Genomic DNA, 21783 nt, shown 5'->3' with positions numbered 1-21783 from the left:
CTGATAATGGAACCTTAAACAAAAAACAGCAAACACAGCAAACAGAAACAAAAATCAGCTTCACATACACAGTTAGACAGCAAACTCTCACTCATGCTAACAGCAAATTCACTCACTCACAAACAGTCATTTACTTCATTTTCCAAGAAACTATTTACTTAAGAGACTTTTTCTGATTGTCTAGAAGCCCAATTTTCTTAATATTTATGTGTGCCCATATAATTTGGCTTGTGTTTTAAACAGACCAATACAAAAGAGTAAAAAAGGAAATGATGATGCACGTGCTTCAAACAGGCCTACTGTTGCCATTGAAGCTCTTAAATTAGATTGGAGGCTTCACCTAAAATGCCTAAACCAGAGATCTCAAAACCAAACTTAAAACTCCAACTGCAGTTAACAAAGGCTACAAAAAGCATTGGAGACACCCTCAGGTTCTCCAATAGGCCTTTTTCCTCACAGTGCTTCACTTAACACAGAGGATTCACCTCTAATCTCCAACCAGGTCATTTATTCTCTGAAGTCACTCTCTCACAAGACTCGTTTCTAAATAGATATTACGTCATACCTGGACCGTGAACTGATCAGTGTCAGAGCTTGTTCCAGTATCTTATGGTCACTAAATTGGACCAAATCGGGGGCTACGCTAAAAAACAGCTGGGAGATGCACCTCTTTAAGACTGCCGGGTGCCCAAATTTATTACTTTGCGGTCATCTTTTCTCTTTTAGGCAGCCTCTTTTCTGTGCAGAAAAGTGCTAGCCACATGCAGAAGCAGCAATGCCTCACTGTCTTGCTTAAAAAAAGCAACACACTCTTCCCAAATCCGACTCACAGAGGTCGGGGTTTGGTTTTGTCCTGGGAGGGTGATGTCCAGGGTCCAGGCTGTAGGTGCAGGTCCGGTGAGTTCTGCCCGTCACGCCCTGCAGAGGAGGGAGAGAGAAACCCAAACCTGCACCCAGACCTGAGAGTATGACAAAGAGAGATATGCTCACCCTCTTCCTCCTCCTCCGTATTTTCTGTACATTGATGCGAGTGGCACGCTTGCATCAGCGCATCAGGCCTAACACTTCAGGAGGAGCCTTTTTTTTTCTTCCTCTCCCTTTTTCACCAATCCCATTGGGGGTCACCAATTTGTGGAAGACGATTTAACTTTAAAAAAGACTCAAAGCATGAGACGAGACAAAGACGGTCCCGCTTGTTGCCAGTGGGAACTTATTTTATTCACATACGGTTCATGGTTACAATCCACAAAAAGTCCTGAATCTCACTTCTCTCAACTTCCTCTTATAGGTCTATTCTCTCACATCGGTGTGTGTTTGGGAATGGTCCAGTCACGAGCCCACCAGCTGTTTCCTATAACCCCTGGAAATAATCCTTATATACCTGTTCTACAGTGAAAAACAGGAAATACCCAAACATTAATCACCCTTGATATCATTAGGAGGGTCTCCAGTGTTGTTGAAATACAGAACCAAATTTATATCAACCAAGTTCAGCAAAAGTCCAGTTGCCCTTATGTTACCTCTGCTGTGGAATACTAGAACATTCTAGAACATTCCGATCTCCCATACCCCAGAATGCTCCAAATGCAGAACCAATTCAATTCAATTAAATTCAGTTTTATTTATATAGCACCAATTCATGATACATGTCATGTCAAGGCACTTTCCAAAGTCAAATTCTATCAGATTATACAGATTGGTCAGAAAGTTTCCTCTCTAAGGAAACCCAGCAGGTTGCATCAAGTCTCTCCAAGCAGCATTCACTCCTCCTGAAAGAGCGTAGAGCCACAGTGGACAGTCGTCTGCATTGTTGATGGCTTTGCAGCAATCCCTCATACTGAGCATGCATGAAGCGACAGTGGGGAAGAAAACTCTCCTTTAATGGGAAGGAAAAACCTCCAGCAGAACCAGAATCAACGTAAACAGCTAATTTGAACAGTGGTAGGACTCAGTCGGCCAGCATCTCATGACGACTCTTCTCCCTAGTGCTAACGTTGTCTCCTGTGTCCTGGGTTGGATCGGCTTCGGATCTGGAGCACCACCCAAACTTCCAAAGCTTCTGCCGAGCCGGCCAGCCACCGGCTCGCTCCGCAGCCTCTCTGAGATCCCACGAACCTCCGTTAAGTCTTGGCACGCCCCAGCGCTCTCTCAGCGCAACATGTAGCTGACAGCCCTCCTGCTGCAGCCCTGTTGCCCGATTGACCAGAACCTGCACACTCTCCTCCGACCAGCCTTCCCACTTTGCAGCCACCTCTGCTGCTGTGAGCACCAGAACTCTCCCCCCCACGGCCATCCACAGTAACTGCTCACTTTCCCCTGGTGGATCACATACGCGCCTTGCTGTAAGCCACCATCCCACTGATCTCTCAGAACCTGGCGACCTTAAGTAACCCCTCGTTCTGTTCCAGAGTGCTGCCTAGTCTCCTTTGCTCCCAGACGTCCCGAGGAATCTCCACATGTCTCCATCGTAGCTTCTTTAATGAACATTCGTAACCTGAAGAACTACTCAGTTGGTTCTGCATGTGGATAACAAAAACTTGACACCATGACACTGATGTCTTCCAGCAGTCTAAGCCTATAGCAGCATAACTATAGAGGTAGCTCAGGGTAACATATGCCACTCTGACTAGAAGCTTTATCACAAAAGAAAGTTTTAAGATTAGTCTTAAAAGTAGACGGGGTGTCTGCCTCACGGACCAAAACTGGGAGTTGGTTCCACAGGAGAGGAGCCTGATAGCTAAAGGATCTGCCTCCCATTCTACTTTTAGAGACTCTAGGAACCACCAGCAGACCTGCAGTCTGAGAGCGAAGTGCTCTGTTAGGAACATACGGGGTAATCAGAGCTCTGATATATGATGGAGCTTTATACGTTAGAAGGAGAATTTTAAATTCTATTCTTGATTTAACAGGAAGCCAATGAGGGGAAGCTAAAATTGGAGAAATATGATCCCTCTTGTTGATTTTCATCAGAATTTTTTGCTGCAGCATTTTGGATCAGCTGAAGACTTTGAACTGCAGTTTGTGGACTTCCTGACAGTAAAGAATTAGCACAGGGCTGGGGCTGTGCAGGGACCGTTGGAGGGGCAGGTGCTCAAAGTTAAAAGAGGGCACATGGGGCACGGATGTAAAACACGACACAGAAACATACCTTGCTATACAACCGGTTGAAATGTATCAACCCATACTATAAAGAATGTAACATGGAATCAAGTGTGTAGGTTTGATATGAACTTTGGTAGGGACACTATTGGTCCAAAGCTTCATTGGTCCTACGCAATATGCATGCTCCTATTTTTTGATGCTTGATTTGAGCATTAGGATGCGTTTTGCCTGTCTAAAGAGAAAAGGCAGCATTATTTGCTGCATTTATACAAATTTTATAAGCACGACACACACTAGAATATGCTGTTTATCTTTAAAGCATCACAGGATCTGATGAATGTCAAATTGGGACTTGTTTCCCAGTTTGAAAAAGTTTGCATTTGAACTACCAGCAACAGAGACAGATGGTAAATACGTGCCTATTAAACCAAATATATTGAAAACATGTCTGTTGTCTAGATAGATCCTGTATTTTCTTCTAAAGTTCTAGAAATGTGGAGAGATAAACCCCACCCTTATTTTTTTAATCTAAGATACTCTGTCTGCATCATAAAACACAGCAAAATTATACATTCAAGGGATTGCAAATAAATTTCTTGCATTTATTCTGCGCTGGAAGTAGAAGTGTCACGGACACTGACACCATTTCAAATTTCAACAAATGTACAACTGCTTTGTAGTCACTCTCTTTAGCCCATTTCATGTAATTTATCTTAACATTCCAGACACATTTCTTACATCATATATCTGAAGTGTAGATAACAGTTGTTCCTTACCTATATCCTCTCAGACAAATAATTATTTCCCTAACAATAATGAGTTGTTAATGTTTAAATATGCAGTAAATCTTAATACATAAGCAGCATGGAGGACCCAATACTGTACTTTGAGTAAGATTGGTGATACTAAGACTGAATTGTTAAATGAGTGGTTGTCCATTTCATCATTGAAATGAGAACATATTAATATACTATTGGTAAGGGGAAAAAAAAGAAAAAAAAAATATACTATTGGTATATGTCAGGGTTCTCTGTGTCTTGCTGCTCTAACTCTACTCCTCAGGTGTGTCTAGTTGGCTGAGGAGGCGTGGCCCACACCTGCAGCTCGTTGCAGGCGGCTTCCTCTGGCTTCTTAAGCAGAGCGCTGACAGATGGAAGACGCCAGAGCCTTAACCAGTCGTGGTACGACGTGGCCTCTGTCCCAACTCTCGGAAACCAGCTTGTGAGGTTTTGCTCTTCGTCTTTGACTAATTTTGGATCTCTCTGTTTTTGCCTCAGATTTTTGGTGCTTGGATGCACTCACCTGTCTTGACGTCTCGTCCGAAGAAACAGACCAGCAGAACCTGTCTGCTCAGATTTTGCTCTGGCGCTCCCCTCATACTTCCTGGATGTTACCCAGCGAGGCCTGAGATCCCCTCTCCCGGGTTCTGTTGGTTCTGTATTCACTCTGGTCAATCCATCTGTCAACCGTTGCCGATGAGGCTCGCTCAGGATCCCTCGCCAGTTACATCAGCCGTCCTCAGCCACTAGCCGCCTATCTCCAGCAGAGTAAAGTCATAGAGTTCTCCTGACGCTACTTCTCCCCGGTTAGGTCCGCCCAGCCCAATGGTAAGCAGCGCCACTTCTAGCAATTCTCCGGGTTCTCCTTTCAGAGTTACTCACTCCCTCTCTCTTGCAGACTCTCCAGCCGTGACGTTCTGACCCAGCCGAATCACCTGTAGTTCCGTCCGTAGATCTGCCTGTTTCCAAAATAAACATCTTAAAACTGTGCATTGCCTCCCGTTCGTATCTGCATGTGGACTCGTCACCTGAAAACCATGACAGAAGAAGGCTCTGGCCACCAAAGTCCAGCGGATACGTTCGGGCGGCAGAGATTAGCCGCTCAGTTTAGCCAGCTTATGGACACAGTCACTTCCGCGATGACGTCGCCTGTCACTCAAGACCTCAGCACCCCGCCTCCCGTCGCCCAGAGTACTGAGAATCAGATTTGGACTCCGCCACTTGAGGGCGCGTCACCTTGTCCGGATAAGTTCTCTGGTGACAGTGGGAGTTGTGGTGGTTTTCTTTTCCAGTGTAAACTGGTGTTTAACCGTTCCCCTCAGACATTCGCCTCAGATGAGGTTAAGATATCTTATGTCTTACGACTACTAACAGGTAAGGCTCTTAGGTGGGCCGAGGCTCGATTCCCTGATTGTCAGTCATTCGGGGTTACTTTTCTGGACTTCGTTACCGAATTTAAGACAATTTTTTCACCCTAGTTAGATTCGGCTCAACAGTCTCGTCATCTCCTCTCTTTGAAACAGCGCGGTCGATGCGTATCTGACTTTTCTGTAGAGTTTCGCACGTTTGCCGCTGCTGCGGGTTGGCAGCCGAGGCCGTTAAAGGCAGTATTTTTTCAGGCTCTTGATGAGACGCTAAAGGATGAGTTTGCCCGGGTTGAGGAGCCTGAGGATTTTGAGGAGTTTGTAGCGTTAGCTATCCGTTTGGATTCCCGATTACGCAGCCGGAACCGGTTTAGACCTAACCAGGCCTTGCGATCATCCACCTCATCTACACTTACCCATAGGGAACCCCGGTCCTGTACACCGCCTCCTGAACCCATGCAGTTGGGGCAGGTTGGTCTTACCAACAAGGAGCGTCAGCAGCGCTTCTCGGGAGATTTATGCCTTTATTGTGGAGGTGAAGGTCATTTCCTCAGAGACTGTCCTGTTCGGCCAAAAGACCGAGTCCGCCGTTCGTAACGGGGAGAACGGTGGACGGTTTTGGATCTATTCCCCGGGTAGCCGTTAAGGCATCTTCACTTTCTCGCTTATGTTTGCCAGTCACTTTAATGTTCGACCAGGATAGTTTTGATGTTTCGGCTCTAGTAGACTCTGGTTCTGATTTTAATCTCATAGACCAAGCCATAGTGGACCAGCTCCGTGTACCTGTCGATCCATTACCGGGGCCTCTCCAGGTCTCGTCTTTAGATGGGCAGAAGTTGACTTTGATCACCCGACCACTAGTAGTGATAGTTTCCGGTAACCATCGGGAGCAACTATCATTTTTTGTTTTCCCGGTTAAGCGTTCACCCGTGGTTTTGGGGTTAGCCTGGTTAAAGGTCCACAGCCCGCAGTTTAACTGGGCTGAGTCCCGACTGGAATCATGGTCTCCAGCTTGTCATTCCCATTGCTTACAGTCCGCTCGCCCCGTATCTGTTCGCCCTACCACCTTGACAGATTTCGGAGACGTTATAGACCTCTCTCGCGTTCCGGGTGAATACAACGACTTACGGCGGGTGTTCAGTAAGACTCAGCGCAATCGTAAGGATGATGTGGAGGTAGTGAACAAGCCTATTGACTTGTTGCCTGGGGCTCCACTACCGGTGAGTCGGCTCTATAACATCTCCAGGTCAGAACGTCAATCGCTCGAGAAGTACATAGGGGAGTCTTTGGCTACAGGGTTAATTCGTCCTTCTTCCTCCCCATTAGGCGCCGGCTTCTTTTTTGTCGGCAAGAAGGACGGGACCCTTCGACCCTGTATTGATTATCGAGGGCTCAACCAAATAACCGTGAAGAATAAGTACCCGCTTCCTCTATTATCTTCCGCCCTCGAGCCAGTCCAGAATGCCAAGATCTTTACTAAGCTTGATCTGCGCAACGCTTATCATTTGGTTCGGGTGAGACAGGGGGATGAGTGGAAGACGGCTTTTAAGACTCCGTTAGGTCACTTCGAGTACCTAGTCATGCCTTTTGGTTTGTGCAATGCTCCGGCAGTTTTTCAGGCACTGGTGAATGATGTCCTGCGGGACTTTTTGAATGTTTTTGTTTTCGTCTATCTAGACGACATCCTGATTTACTCTCGTGACCTAGAACAACACAAGCAACATGTTCGTCTTGTTCTCCAGCGATTATTAGAGAATCGCTTATTTGTCAAAGCCGAGAAGTGTGACTTCCACCAGACTTCTATTTCTTTTCTTGGTCTTGTTTTAGAAGGCGGACAAGTGAGGTCAGACCCAGAGAAGATAAGGGCAGTAACAGAGTGGCCGGTTCCTGAGTCGCGCAAACAGCTCCAACGATTCCTAGGTTTCGCTAATTTCTATAGGCGCTTTATCAGGAACTACAGCCAGATAGCCTCCCCATTACATGCTCTCACCTCCACCAAGGTCCCATTCGTCTGGAGTCCTGAGGCAGAAGAAGCGTTTAACAGACTTAAGTCCCGTTTTTCCCAGGCTCCCATACTCGTTCACCCTGATCCGGCCAAGCAGTTCGTTCTTGAGATTGATGCTTCTAATACAGGGGTAGGTGCGGTTTTGTCGCAACAGTCTATCTGAGGTTGATAGTAAACTACACCCTTGTGCATTCTTCTCCCGTCGTTTGTCCCCCGCGGAGCAGAACTATGATGTAGGCGATCGTGAGCTACTAGCCATTAAATTAGCTTTGGAAGAGTGGCGACACTGGCTAGAGGGATCCGAGCAGCCCATCATAATATGGACAGATCACAAGAACCTCGCCTATCTGCAGTCAGCCCGTCGACTCAACTCCAGACAAGCCCGTTGGTCTTTGTTTTTCTCTCGATTCAACCTCACCATTACCTACAGACCTGGCTCCAGGAACGTCAAACCGGATGGTCTTTCTCGTCAATTTGCCCCGTTCGAACAGGAGAGAGAGCCGGAACCTATTCTTCCCCCCACATGTACTGTTGGAGGTCTGCATTGGGATCTGGAGGACAGGATCAACCAGGCCCAACTATTAGACCCGGACCCTGGTACAGGTCCACCTGGACTTAAGTATGTTCCCCAGTCTGTTCGCCCTGAGGTTTTACGCTGGTGTCATGATGCTAAGTTTTCCGCCCATCCGGGTATTTATAGAACCCAGTCTCAGGTGTCCCGGCGATTCTGGTGGCCATCATGGACCAAAGATGTCAGAGACTATGTTCTAGCCTGTCCTGTCTGCGCCCAGAATAAGTCTTCGACCCAGCCACCGTCTGGGTTGCTAAATCCTCTTCCTATCCCCAAACGTCCATGGTCCCACATTGCCATTGACTTCGTTACAGGTCTCCCTGTATCCCAAGGTATGTCAACAATTTTGACAGTTGTTGACCGGTTTTCGAAGTCATGTCATCTTATCCCCATCCGTAAGTTACCTAACGCTCTCCAGACTGCCCAGCTCCTCATAAAACATGTTTTCAAACTCCACGGTATCCCAGTTGACATTCTTTCTGACCGGGGTCCTCAGTTTATCTCTCAGGTCTGGCGGCACTTTTGCTCTGCTCTGGGTACCCGTTACACACTCACCTCTGGATACCATCCTCAAACCAATGGCCAAACGGAACGAATGAACCAACAACTAGAGACCACCCTCACGTCATCTTCACCTACTGACTGGAACAAATTTTTGCCCTGGGTAGAGTATGCCTTGAACTCACACATCACCTCAGCCACGGGACGTTCACCTTTTGAAGTTGCTTTAGGATATCAACCTCCACTCCTACCCACAGATGAACTCAGGATCCCCTTCGCCTCCGTCAATGACTACATTGCTCGCTGCCAGGACATCTGGAGAACAACTATCACAGCACTCACTCGCACCGCAGAGCGGAGCAAGAGGTTTGCCGACCAGCACCGCCGACCAGCTCCCCATTATCGCCCCGGTCAGAAGGTTTGGTTATCTTCCAGAGATGTTTTGTCCAACCCATCCGCCAAGAAGCTTGCTCCCCGGTTCACTGGTCCCTATGAGATAGAGACAGTTATTAACCTGACCACCGTCCGCCTACGTTTACCCCCTCACTCTCGAGTACATTCTACCTTCCATGTATCCCAGATTAAACCCGTCTTGGACAGTCACTTGTGCCCTCCTTCCGGACCCCCTCCACCCTCCCAGGACAGTCAGAACCCTCGCGTCCTCAGGGTTGTGGATGCCCGTCGACGAGGTAGGGGTCACCAATACCTCGTAGATTGGGAGGGTCGCAGCTCTGGGGATCGCTCATGGGTTTCTGCAGCTGCCATCTCGAATAAGGATTTGATTTTGGATTTCTGGTCTACTCAGCCCAGCACTTCTTCGTCTGGGCCACCAGGAGGCGGCCGTTGAGGGGGGGGGGGGGGGGGGTAGTGTCAGGGTTCTCTGTGTCTTGCTGCTCTAACTCTACTCCTCAGGTGTGTCTAGTTGGCTGAGGAGGCGTGGCCCACACCTGCAGCTCGTTGCAGGCGGCTTCCTCTGGCTTCTTAAGCAGAGCGCTGACAGATGGAAGACGCCAGAGCCTTAACCAGTCGTGGTACGACGTGGCCTCTGTCCCAACTCTCGGAAACCAGCTTGTGAGGTTTTGCTCTTCGTCTTTGACTAATTTTGGATCTCTCTGTTTTTGCCTCAGATTTTTGGTGCTTGGATGCACTCACCTGTCTTGACGTCTCGTCCGAAGAAACAGACCAGCGGAACCTGCCTGCTCAGATTTTGCTCTGGCGCTCCCCTCATACTTCCTGGAAGTTACCCAGCGAGGCCTGAGATCCCCTCTCCCGGGTTCTGTTGGTTCTGTGTTCACTCTGGTCAATCCATCTGTCAACCGTTGCCGATGAGGCTCGCTCAGGATCCCTCGCCAGTTACATCAGCCGTCCTCAGCCACTAGCCGCCTATCTCCAGCAGAGTAAAGTCATAGAGTTCTCCTGACGCTACTTCTCCCCGGTTAGGTCCGCCCAGCCCAATGGTAAGCAGTGCCACTTCTAGCAATTCTCCGGGTTCTCCTTTCAGAGTTACTCACTCCCTCTCTCTTGCAGACTCTCCAGCCGTGACGTTCTGACCCAGCCGAATCACCTGTAGTTCCGTCCGTAGATCTGCCTGTTTCCAAAATAAACATCTTAAAACTGTGCATTGCCTCCCGTTCGTATCTGCATGTGGACTCGTCACCTGAAAACCATGACAGTATATACTAGTAAGACTATTAAAGAACAGCAGATTAAACTTTAAGATATGTAAAGGCCTATATTAAAATAATTTTGCGACATCAACAGATTAAATAATTGCTTACTTTTTTGGCGTACCAAATTACCCTCATAATGATAAAATATGTTGTGGGCTGAGTCCCTGATGATGAGAATGTCTAGCTCTGCCTCTGGTTTACTAATGGACAGTGTGGAAATCTATGTACAAAAAAAAAAAACAATGTAAATGGTGCTCATCTGTTTTATTTGTCTTTATCCTAATTCTATAAGTAGAAATAGTGAAATAAATAGCACTATAATTTTATGGAATGCTAATTACGCTATCATAAATAAGGAAAAGTCTAAACAAAATATAGCAGTTGTTTAGGCAGCATCTAGTGTTGTGCTGTATATCATGTAAAAGAAATAACACCTGCTATTTATGCCTGAACTGCCTCAAAGAGTTGACAAAAAATTAAAGCAATAATAGCAACGAAATATTTGTAAAAGGGAAACCCTCACCTTTTCTTTTTCAGACAGCTGTGGCTAAGAATCTGAATTTTTAATAGTCTATAGTCTTTGCTTTTCCATCTTTCCAGCGGTCTTCAGAACTCCTGTCTGGTACAGAATATTTAGTTTTATAAAACAGATTAGGTTTTATAAAACTAAATCTGAAATGTATGATACTTCAGAATTAGATGCTATTTTGAGATGCTAACGTTGGTTACTTACATTTCTCAAGCTCCACAAATCAAAACTCTCGCTCCTGCCACTTTACAGAACTGCACTCAGCAGCTTTCACCTATTTTAGTGCAGATAATAGTTCATTTCTTAACTGGGACCAATTTTGTAGCCTAGTATTAATTGTGGTGACCGCAGTATCCCAGTATGAATAAAAACTTAAATCTCACTCTCCAAGCAAACACACACACATAAAAAAAAGAAAAAAGATAAAAGGGCACTTTGGGCATCAAGGGGCAAAGGGGCAGGTGCTCAAAATAACACCAACATTTTTTTCACTTTATTACCAGAGGCCATCCAGATGAAGTGATTGATTGAGAAGTTTATTTATTTAGGACTCTGGTACAAAGATTACAACTTCTGTCTTCTGAATTTAAAAGCAGAAAATTTAAAGTCATCCAGCTTTTGATGTCATCAAGACATGACTCCAGTTGAAATAATTGATTGGATTCATCAGGATTTATGGATAAATATAGCTGAGTGTCATCAGCATAACAGTGGAAATTAATCCCATGCTGTCTGATAATCTTGTCAATTGGAAGCATATATATAGTAAATAGAATTGGTCCAAGGACTGAACCCTGTGGTACTCCACAAGTGACCCTAGAGTTTGAGGAAGATTTATTATTAACATGAACAAACTGGAATCTGTCCGACAGATAAGATTTAAACCACTCCAGCTTGCAGGTTATCACAGAGGATGTAGACCTCCCCAAGGAGACAGACCTCACAATGGAAGGCATAGAAGGAGGAAGAGGAGCACTGAGGAAGAGGACCAGAGGTTGGGTCTCTGCTCCACAGAACTCCTTTCTGATTGTGGAGCAGCGTCCTGCAGCTTGTCAGCAGCTATCTGACTGGAAACCATCACAGAGACGACTGTTAGCAGGAAAAGCTGAGAGGACATGTCTGAGGTCTGCAGGACGAAGACAAACACAGTTACAGATGCAGCTTCTTCCTCTCAGCTGCTGGTAGAAATAAATCTGATTACTGGACAATCAGCAAATATCTCAAATTAAAGAAAACAAACTTAATTAATGCATGTAGCGTTAATCCTGAGTCCTGTTAATAATAATAATAATGATAATTATTCATATTCTCAGTTAAGCATGACTATAATTTTATAATTTTCTGTCTAAAGCTGCTATAATATTCCTGCTTTAATAGCTCAGCCTGTTGCATGTTTCATCCAGCTCAATGGAAGAATATTCATTTACCAAATTTAACCTTCAGGAAACACGTCTCCTGACCTGCAGTCACCATTTTGTTCTCTGCTGTTTACAGTAAACCAGATACATCCCATAATAGAGGTGGAAATGTCTCCCTGCCTGTTTTTCTGTTGTTTGAGAAGTGAGGGGCTGGATGTCTTTGTAATGACCTTCACTAATAAAACCAGGATTAAGAAGAACAAGGAGGGATTATTTTTATCTCCTTTTTATTCTGTTGTTTCTGTTCTTCCTCTCAGACCACCAGCAGCAACTGTCTTAATTTATCTAATTATTGAGTCATGAGAAGGCTTCATGTCTCCAGACGTCAGCAGGTAAACTTTCCTCTGACCCACTCAGCCAGACCAGTCTAACCAGTTCCTGCAGCAGGAAGCAACCAGCAGCTCTGTTCTCTGGGCTCATTTCTCCTCAGGACGCCATCAGGAAACATTTTCAGTAGAACTTCTCTCCTTTCTCCTGAAGACTTTATCAACCTGCCTCTGATATCACTGCAGACGCTCTGCTGACTGTTTTAGTCTGAAAGGAAAACCACAAACCAGGTGAGCTGTGACGTCATCAGTGATACAACATTCCTTTAGTTCCGTTACTTTCAATAGGAACTCACCTGTCCAGGTGAGGCACACAGCTCAGTTCTATGGTGGTTCTGTTTGGTCTCAGTCTGTTGTTCAGATCTTGTTCTTCAGCACTTTGGACCGTCTGAACAAACTGTAAGTTTGCTTTGTTTCCTACCAGAACTTTGTCTTGAGGAACTTTCCTCTTTGTTTCTGATCTCTGATGTCTGGAGAACATGTTCACTTCTGATTTCAGCACATAGTTTCATCTCTGCTGTTTGAAGACTAATCTGCACGATTATTAGATTATTGATGAACTGGAACCAAACAACATGATGAACAGCTGATGTTTCTTTGTTCTCTTCACTCAACAAACTGCTTCATGTTTTTATTTTCTGGAATAAAATGTGTTTAATTCAGTCAGATTATTAAATAGCTTTGATGCAGCAGATAATCCACTTGTAGAGTTTGATGATTGTGAAATAAAATAGTTGCTGATGTTCAGTCAGAGTGAATCAGTGTCAGTGGATGAAATGTTGCTCCATGGCTCCATCTAGTGGACTGATAGTAGAAGTACAGCAGCTGATGGCAGCTTCCTCTGCCTCTCACTGCTGTCTGACTGCATTCAACTGACACTGATATGAAGCAGAGAAGAAGAGCCAATCAGAGGAGGAGCAGCTGATCTTTTTCCAGCACTAATGATGTAAAGGATGATCAGAGTTGATGTGCAGATGAATGATTTGTGTTTCCTCTGCAGGTGAAGGTAGAAAGTGTGTGTGAGCTGATGTGAATTCAGCAGCATGGATCAGTGTGAGGACAGAGAGGAGGGAGTCCCTCCCTCTGAAACCACTCTGTGTGGGGAAGCTGAGAGCCAGAGCCACGCTCAGAGGTGAGATCAGCATCTCTAAGTGTGTCTTTTCACACAGCGTTCTCACTATATCAGGCCAGAAGAGACCAAGTGGTCCTGAAGCTGCTGCTGTTCCTCTTTGCTGCTTCATCCAGACTGAACAGAGCAGCTCAGCATGGTACCAGTGGGTTCTGACAAACAGCAAGTCAGTGTTGCAGAACCAGCTGAGTGACACCAGCCTGTTGCTTAGAGCTCTGGGTTCCAGCAGGACACATCTGGAAGAACTCACCAACTTCCAGAACATTTCCTGGACCTTGATGACCAACATGTGTTCAACATTATTCATCCTAGAAAGGACGGCTGATCAGACATTTATGGAAGAACCTTTACATTTATTTTCTGTCTAAATACGACCCAGATCACCAGAACCAGCTGGTCCCTCTATGGAGGTACTGACTGGGTCTCAAATGGGTCTCAGGTTAATCAGATCAGATGTAGCAGAACCTCTGGAACCCATATGGGTCCCAGTTTTTACCCAGAGTTGTTCTGCATCAAACCTAAATAGTCAATTAACACAGAGCCGTTATTTAACTTATAAACAATTACATCTGGGTCCCATGTTTTAGTCCAGTTGCTGCCCATATGGGTCCATGAAGTAAATGTGGGCTGGTATGTCAACAGAACCTCACAGGATGTGTTCTGATCATAATGTTTCTGTCAGGATCCATCAGAGTCTCAGACCAGAACCAGAACCCAGCTGTGTGTCCTTTATGAGCGACGGGTCAAAGAATGTCATCTATGAATTCAAACCTTCTGGACCTCCGTCCTCAGAGAGGTGAGCTGTATCTAACTGCTGGAACTGTGTTTTATGAAATTTTTATTCAAATTTGGGAAGAGATCGGCAATACACAAATAAAAACACAAACACTGTTTCTGTTAGGATAATAGTGGGGAGTGGTAGCCTAGTGGTTAGAGCAGCGCGCTTGCACTCAGAGAAGGATGCAAGTACCCGGTTCGATCCTCAGTGCCTGCACTCTGGGTCCCTGAGCAAGACCCTTAACCCCAGATTGCTCCCCGGGCGCCGCACAGTGGCAGCCCACTGCTCCCCAAGGGTGATGGGTTAAAAGCAGAGAATAAATTTCATTGTAATGTATGTTTCAATGACAATAAAGATGATATTACATATTATTACATTTATCATTCCTCACAGAATACAGCAAACAAACAGCAAGCACTTCGCACACGCAAAGTAGCAAGCATTTAAAGCAACATGCTTTCAAACAGGCTTGATGTTCAACAGGTTTATTACCATGGCACAGAACTCAGAAGCTGGTCAGTCCGGTTAGAGCGACATCAACGCAGCCGGGCATCCACACGAACCCATGGCAGACTTCATCGAATGAGGGCGGTTCCCTCCTTTTTATACCCATAAACAAAGTATCAGATGGGAGCGAGAGTGGCCAGTTCTCTCTCCCATCTGATCTGTTGTCCCCTTTCCAAAACATGTTTCCAAAACCAAAAACATTCCCAGCATCTCAGCAGTGTGTGAAGCAAAATAACATTGCAAACTCAGAATACAGCAAATATAAGCAAAATCAGGAATACAGAATCAGTCTTTCCCATAACACATTGTCATAGGTTCCCACCACAAGTTAAAACAAGGTGCAGCAAAATAACACATGTTGTTCTTAGTTTTATGTGAGCAACATAATAGGCACACGCATATATGTTGCTCTTAGTTTAAAACTAACCAGTTTTTCCCAAAATACATCGTCAAAGAACAAAAATAATTTTTTAATATATCACTGTGGAAACTGAGTCAGTCTGAAATGTTTTATTCCAACATGTGTTTAACGTGAGCTCAGCTCTTTTTCCCACATTTCTATGTTCATATGTGAAGCGGTGTGTGTTGGATGTTCTCCAGAACCACAGCAGTGAAAGTGGAAAGAATGGATGTTGTTGGAGGCGTCCTGGATGCTGCTACATCATGTTTAACAGCTCTGATCTGTTTGCTTTTGGGCCTCATTGATTAGTCGCCATCATTAAACACTTTTCTCTGGTTAAAGTCAAAGATTTAGTTTGGACTGGAGCTCACTCTGATTGGTTCTGTTCCATGTTAATGAACTAACTGGACTGTTTAGTCCCTCTCCCATATTCATAGTGATTGAATCAAATCCAACATGGAACCAACTGGACTTTCTTTCTTTCTTTGTTCCTGAACCGTTTTGTTATCATATCTAAAAGTCTTCCTCAGTTTTAGTGACTGAAGAGTTTCAGTTCTTCTCTGCTGGAGCTGGAACAATCACTCGGATCAGAACCAGAGACTCTGTGTTGTTCCCTCACAAGAGTTTAGAGCTGCAGCTGTTCTTCAGCTCTTAAATATCTCAATGGATTTATTACATTTCAGTTGAGCTTCAGACAAGTTAGCAGAACTGCAGCAACTCATTAAAATGGGTCCAGAAATGCTCTGGTCTAAATGTTTCTCTAGACTTTTCTTGAACTTGTTTAAGAAACTAATCAAATCCTGATTCCACTGCAAGGAATCCTGTTGTTTCCTCCCACAGTCCAAAAACATTACTTTTAGGTTAATTGGCATCTCAAATTCTCCTTAGGTGTGAGTGTGTGCAAGAATGGTTGTCTGTCTCTGTGTTGCCCTGCGTTAGACTGGCGACCTGTCCGGGGTGAACCCTGCCTCTCGGCCACTGAATGCTGGAGATAGGCATAAGCAACCCCCGTGATCCCACGAGGGATTATGTTGTGATATTTTAGCCAATCACCAGCCCTAGTATGGACCGGTCTCCTCAGTCGGGTCTGAGATTCTGGAAATGACCCGTTCCATTTCTTTAAGAGCCAAGAACAGAAACCCAGTTCCTCCCAGTGATCTCTCAGATGTTCCAGTTCTATTTGCAGACAGAGGTTTGAACCATTATCTCCAGAAATCAGCTGCCCTGTTCTGATGAAAACACCTTCATGTCTTCATGTCTGATCAGGAGGTTCTGCTGCTTCCTGGCTCCATGTCAGACTAACAGTGGATCACATTTCCACGACCCGCTGGGAAATACCTGGTAGAGCCAGTCTGACCCATCAAGACTTGGTTCCTGTGTGCGTTGTGAGAGCAGCTCAGCAGGGAAGGAAAGCTTCATCATCTCCAACTACCTGGATCATCTGGTTCTCTGCTCACATCCAGATGTCCTTCATGGACCTTTACCTTCTGATTGTCTCTGTGTGGACAGATAGAATGTGAGCTCACTGGCTTCCAGGGACCTACAGGATCCATTTTACAATACTCACCATCACATCCAGGACAGAACCTTACATGGACACACACCCGCATATCTCAGATCTCCTCCAGGTCCACACCACCTCAGATCTAGTCATCAGAACCTGCTGGATGTCCCACACACTGTCCTGAAGACCTGTGTGGACAGAACCTTCACCTCCACTGTCTCCAAGCTCTGAGTCACTGTCCCCACCAGCATCAGATCTGCTGACAGTGTGAACAGTTTGAAGTCCATGTTTGGGACTTACTTTTTAAAACGTCTACTGGGTGGTTCTGGTGGTTCTGGTCTTCATCCTTTTAGTTCATTGTGTTCATTTGATGCTCAGTTTTTCTGTTTTAAGGACTTTTACTGTGAAGCTCTTGGTGTTTTCATCTGTGAAAACTGCTGGATGAATATTTCCTTCCTTCCTGATTGTTCTGGTTCCTCCACAGAGTGGACCAGCAGAACTCAGAGGCTCCCAGAGGTCCGTCTGCCCAGCAGCATCAAACCCAGCTGGACTCCATATTTATGGTCTGTACATGTACAACAACTACTTTTCCATTGGTTCTGTTCAGTTGTGTCCATGCTGGATTTTGTGGACCAGTGGACCATCAGTCTGTCCAACATGGTTCTGATGTTTGGTTCTGTTGTCACAGAGTTAAGCCCCTCCTCTCTAACTCCCTAACTATGAGAGGTTAACTCTATCCAGCTCTCCATCTAACGGGTCTGAGGTTCCTAAGTCTGCCGGTCCAGAGTTCTGAGGTGATTTATTCAAGCTGGTGCTGAAAAATATTCATCTAGCTGCTAACAGCTACATCCTTCAGAGCGTCCCACCCTTCTTCCTGTTTCCATTTAACCCCTAAGTAGCCTTGCTGGGATCAGGTTTTCAACCCACAACCGTTACCAGCTGCTGTTCCTCTGTTTTACAATCTGTATCTGAGCTAGAAAGATTTTAGTGATGAGGGAAAAAAAAGTCACCAGGATGATGTTTAAACTGGACCAAGGCAACCTTTACAAAACCTCCTAATAGACCAATTCACGCGTGGCGCAGTCGGGCAGAGCCGAGATTCAAACAGGGGGGCTGCAGTTGGGAGCGAGTGAAACGTTTGTTGGTTAAAGTTAAAGTGACGGAGGTGTAATTTGGAGTTAATTGTAGATAACTTTAAACAAGGAAGTACGATGGAAGAATGTGAAGAATTAGATGACTCAGATAATTGTAGTATGAGTAGTGATTATTGTAATAGAAGTGGAAAAACAGGAGACTGGCAAACAGTGATTCGAGGAAATAAGAAAAGGAAGGGATTTGTATCTGATGAAGAAAAAATACAGGAAAATAAAAGAAATTAAATGAAAGTGATTCTTAGATATTCCAGAACCCATGTGCTTTGAATCCTTTAAAGATAAGTGAGGCAATATATAAAACAGTAGGTGAAGTGAAAACAGTCAAAACGCTAAGAGATGGTAATCTATTGGTGTTATGCAGAGATAGAGATCAGGTGCAGGGACTAATGAGATGCCAGACGTTGTTGGGGAAAAACAATCAAGCCACATATATGGCAGGAAAGAGGAAAAGTAATGAGAATAATATATGGAGTATCAACTGATCTGACGGAGGAAGAGATTAAAGGTAATGCAAAAGGAGCTTGGGTGATTAAAGTGAAACCTTTGTTTGTTACAAGAGAAGGAGTTAAAAGACCTAGTAAGTCAGTTATGTTAGTACTAGAAGAGGATCGATTACCTGAAAAAATGATGATTGGGTATGTCAGCTATACAGTTAGGCAATACATTCCTCCACCAACCAGATGTCACAAATGTCAGAGGTTTGGATATATTGCTGCTGCTTGCAGAGCTAAGGCCAAGTGTGCCAAGTGTGGAGGGGAGCATTAGTATGGGAAATGTTCTGAAGGAACTAAGTTAAAGTTTTGTAATTGTGGTGGGGAACATAGTGCTGCATTTAAAGGATGTGAAGCTCATAAAAGAGCAGTGCAGATACAAAATATACGTGTCAAAGAAAAAGTTACCTATTTAGATGCAATTAAAAGGTTAAGTAATATAAATGTTAATGCTAAAAGTATTTCTGTGCCTCACACTCCATCTCAAAAAACAGAGCAAATGCAGAGCCAGAGTACCTTAGGAAATACAATGATTGTGGAGACAAAGAAATTTGTTGCATTTATTGTGGAAGTAATAGACAGATAGTAGAACAGAGCGAATTAAAATAACTCCTCCTTAAACAGAGGAGGAGGTCTTAGGTTCCAACTCTCAAAAACTTACAATGCAGCTATAGGATTAATTCCAGCCAATCATCACCTTAACTCTCACCCTCATTCAGGTGATCAAAACATTGCTCCTTTAAGCCAAGCCAATAACGACCCTAACGACTCCTCGTTCCAGAGGAGTGGACCAGTTTCAGCTCAATCTGCTGGCTTAATGGCTTTAACGACCGCCCATTACTAAGGGGGTGGACCTGTTTCAGTTGAATTTGCATGTTATCTAAGCCATTACAAGGCCTTTGTTAGGCAGTAGTATAAAGCTTGGTACTGCACATTACTCTAGACTTTTTTAATTGAGAAAGCTTCCTGAAGAGGAAGCGAAACGTCTTCAACTACGGAAAACAAGTCCAGTTGCTTTGTTTTTACTTTTTTTGGGAGGAATTAAAATAAAAATCAAAGCAGCAGAAAAATACCTTGAGATGGAAGACTTGACTTTTGAGTCCATCAGTGCAGTTTTAACAACCGGGATTAATGAAAGTCAACAGTCCAGTAATGGTGAAATTTGATGGTTTTATCCATATTACAGTGGAATGCAAGAAGCTTAATTGCTAATGGCCAAAAGTTAAAATATTTTATTGAAAGACAGAATGTTAAACCAAATATAGTCTGTGTTCAAGAAACCTGGGTAAAACCATCACTTGATTTTGTTCTTAACGGATATATAACACTACGTAAAGATAGAAATCCAAATGTAGGAGGAGATGTTGCTATATTTGTTCAGCAGGGAATTAGTTATAAAAGTTTGAATATAAATGAAGAAATAGAAGTCATAGGGGTTGAGGTATGGATTAGTAAATCAAAATTTAAAATACTAAATTATTATAACCCTTGTAAAAAATAAGTAGAGAAATACTTAATAGTATTTATGTGAAGAAAATGTAAGGAATATTTTATGTGGAGATTTGAATGCTCATAATACCTTATGGGGAAGTAAAAGGAATGATGAAAATGGAAACATAATTGAGGAATTTATGGATAATTATAACTTAACTTTTTAACTTTAAATATTGGAAGAGGTACTAGATTTGATGTAGGGCACGGAGCAGAATCGGCAATTGATCTTACTATAGTGTCAGATCAGATAGCAGGAATTAGTTAATGGGAAGTAATTAATGATAACCCCCTTGGAAGTGATCATTATCCTATTCTGCTTAAATTGAATAATTTTAAAGTAGTAGTTGAAGAAAATTGGTATCCTAAATGGAGAATGAGGGTGAGAGAAGCTAATTGGGCAATATATAAGAAGATAGCAAGTGACAAACTTATGGAGATTATGCCAAATTTAAGTAACAATATTGAAGAATTAAATTCAATGATTACAAATATAATATGTGAATCTGCAGAAAAGGCCATTGGCAAATCTACTGGATTAAAGAAAAAGAAAATGGTTCCTTAGTGGAACAGTGAATGTAAAGAATTTATTAAAGTTAGGAATAAAGAATTTAAAAGGTTAAAATTTGATAATTTAATATTATACAAAAAAGTACAGTCTAAAGTTAAGAGAGAAGTTAAATTATCAAAAAATAATTATTGAAGAAGTTTTTGTAGTACAATCGGAACAGACGTTAAAGTAAATGAGATCCGGGGAATGATTAGAAAGATGGGAGGAATTAGAAGGGATTTTTCTTTACCTATAATTAAAGATAATCAGTGTGAAGCTATAACAACCCAGGAAAAAGCAAAGATGTTTGCTAGGTCCTTTGTGAAAGTGCATAGTTCTCAAAATTTATCAAATGAAGAATTATCATGGAGATTGGAAATGATTGAAGATAACAGAGAAATTTTAAATAGGAAAGAGATAGATGGAGATGTTTTAGAAAAAGATTTTACATTGTTTGAAATGAATACAGCTTTGATTGGAGTTAAGAATACATCTCCAGGCAAAGATGGCATATGCTATAGGATGATTGAACAGTTATCAGATGCTGCCAAAGGAATAATTTTAAAGTTATACAATAAAGTATGGGAACAAGGTGAATTTCCCTCCAATTGGAAACATTCGGTCGTTGTACCAATAGTAAAGCCAGGTAAGGATAAAGGAGAGGTAAAAAGTTATAGGCCTATAGCTCTTACTTCTAATTTATGTAAATTGATGGAGAGAATGATAACTAAGAGATTAATGTATGAAATAGAAAAAAGAGGTCTTTTATCTCCTTATCAGAGTGGTTTTAGAAGTGGACGGACAACTGTAGATCCAACTGTTTGTTTAGAAAATAAAATAAGAAAGGCTCAGGTAAATAAAGAAATGCTCATAGCTACATTTTTTGATATTGAAAAAGCGTATGATATGCTTTGGAAGGAGGGTTTATTAATTAAGATGGATAAAATGGGAATTAAAGGAAAAATGTTTAATTGGATTAAGGATTTTTTAAAGAATAGAACAATAGAAGAGTTGGGGTAAATTATTCAAATTTTTATGCTATACAAAATGGAACTCCACAAGGTAGTGTATGTAGTCCATTGCTTTTTAATATAATGATTAATGATATTTTTCATAATATAGATTTTAGAATTAGTAAAGCATTATATGCAGATGATGGGGCATTATGGGTGAGATTGTGATTGCATTCATATTTAAAAAATAGAATGCAATCAGCAAATAAAACGGTTGAAAGATGTTCACGTGAATGGGGGTTTTGTTTTTCTGTTGAGAAGACAGAAGTAATATGTTTTTCAAGTAAAAGGGTTAATCCAACAGTAGATATTACATTATATGGGCATAAATTGAAACAGGTAAATATCGTAAGGTACCTCGGCGTATGGTTTGATGAAAAATTTTCATTTAAGATACATATACAGAAGATTATTGATAAATGTAAAAAAGGTATTAATATTTTGAAATGTTTGTCAGAGAATCACTGGGGGGCAACGAGCACATCTTTGGAAATAATATAT

The 21783-nt window shown here is 43.1% G+C and overlaps 1 protein-coding gene across 1 annotated transcript in view; it reads left to right on the top strand.

Moving 5' to 3' along the window:
* Positions 1–14080: 14080 nt before the first annotated feature.
* LOC118564089 (NLR family CARD domain-containing protein 3-like) overlaps positions 14081–21783 on the top strand; it is a 45475-nt gene continuing 37772 nt past the window's right edge. The window contains exons 1-2 of the mRNA XM_036140760.1: positions 14081–14190; positions 17068–17146. Of these exons, the coding sequence (XP_035996653.1) occupies positions 14126–14190; positions 17068–17146 (144 nt within the window). The 5' untranslated portion in view covers positions 14081–14125. The remainder of the gene's footprint in view (positions 14191–17067; positions 17147–21783) is intronic.

The sequence above is a fragment of the Fundulus heteroclitus genome, chromosome 9, assembly GCF_011125445.2.
Source record: "Fundulus heteroclitus isolate FHET01 chromosome 9, MU-UCD_Fhet_4.1, whole genome shotgun sequence".
NCBI classification, from domain to species: domain Eukaryota; kingdom Metazoa; phylum Chordata; class Actinopteri; order Cyprinodontiformes; family Fundulidae; genus Fundulus; species Fundulus heteroclitus.
This window is presented reverse-complemented; position numbering and strand designations above follow the sequence as displayed.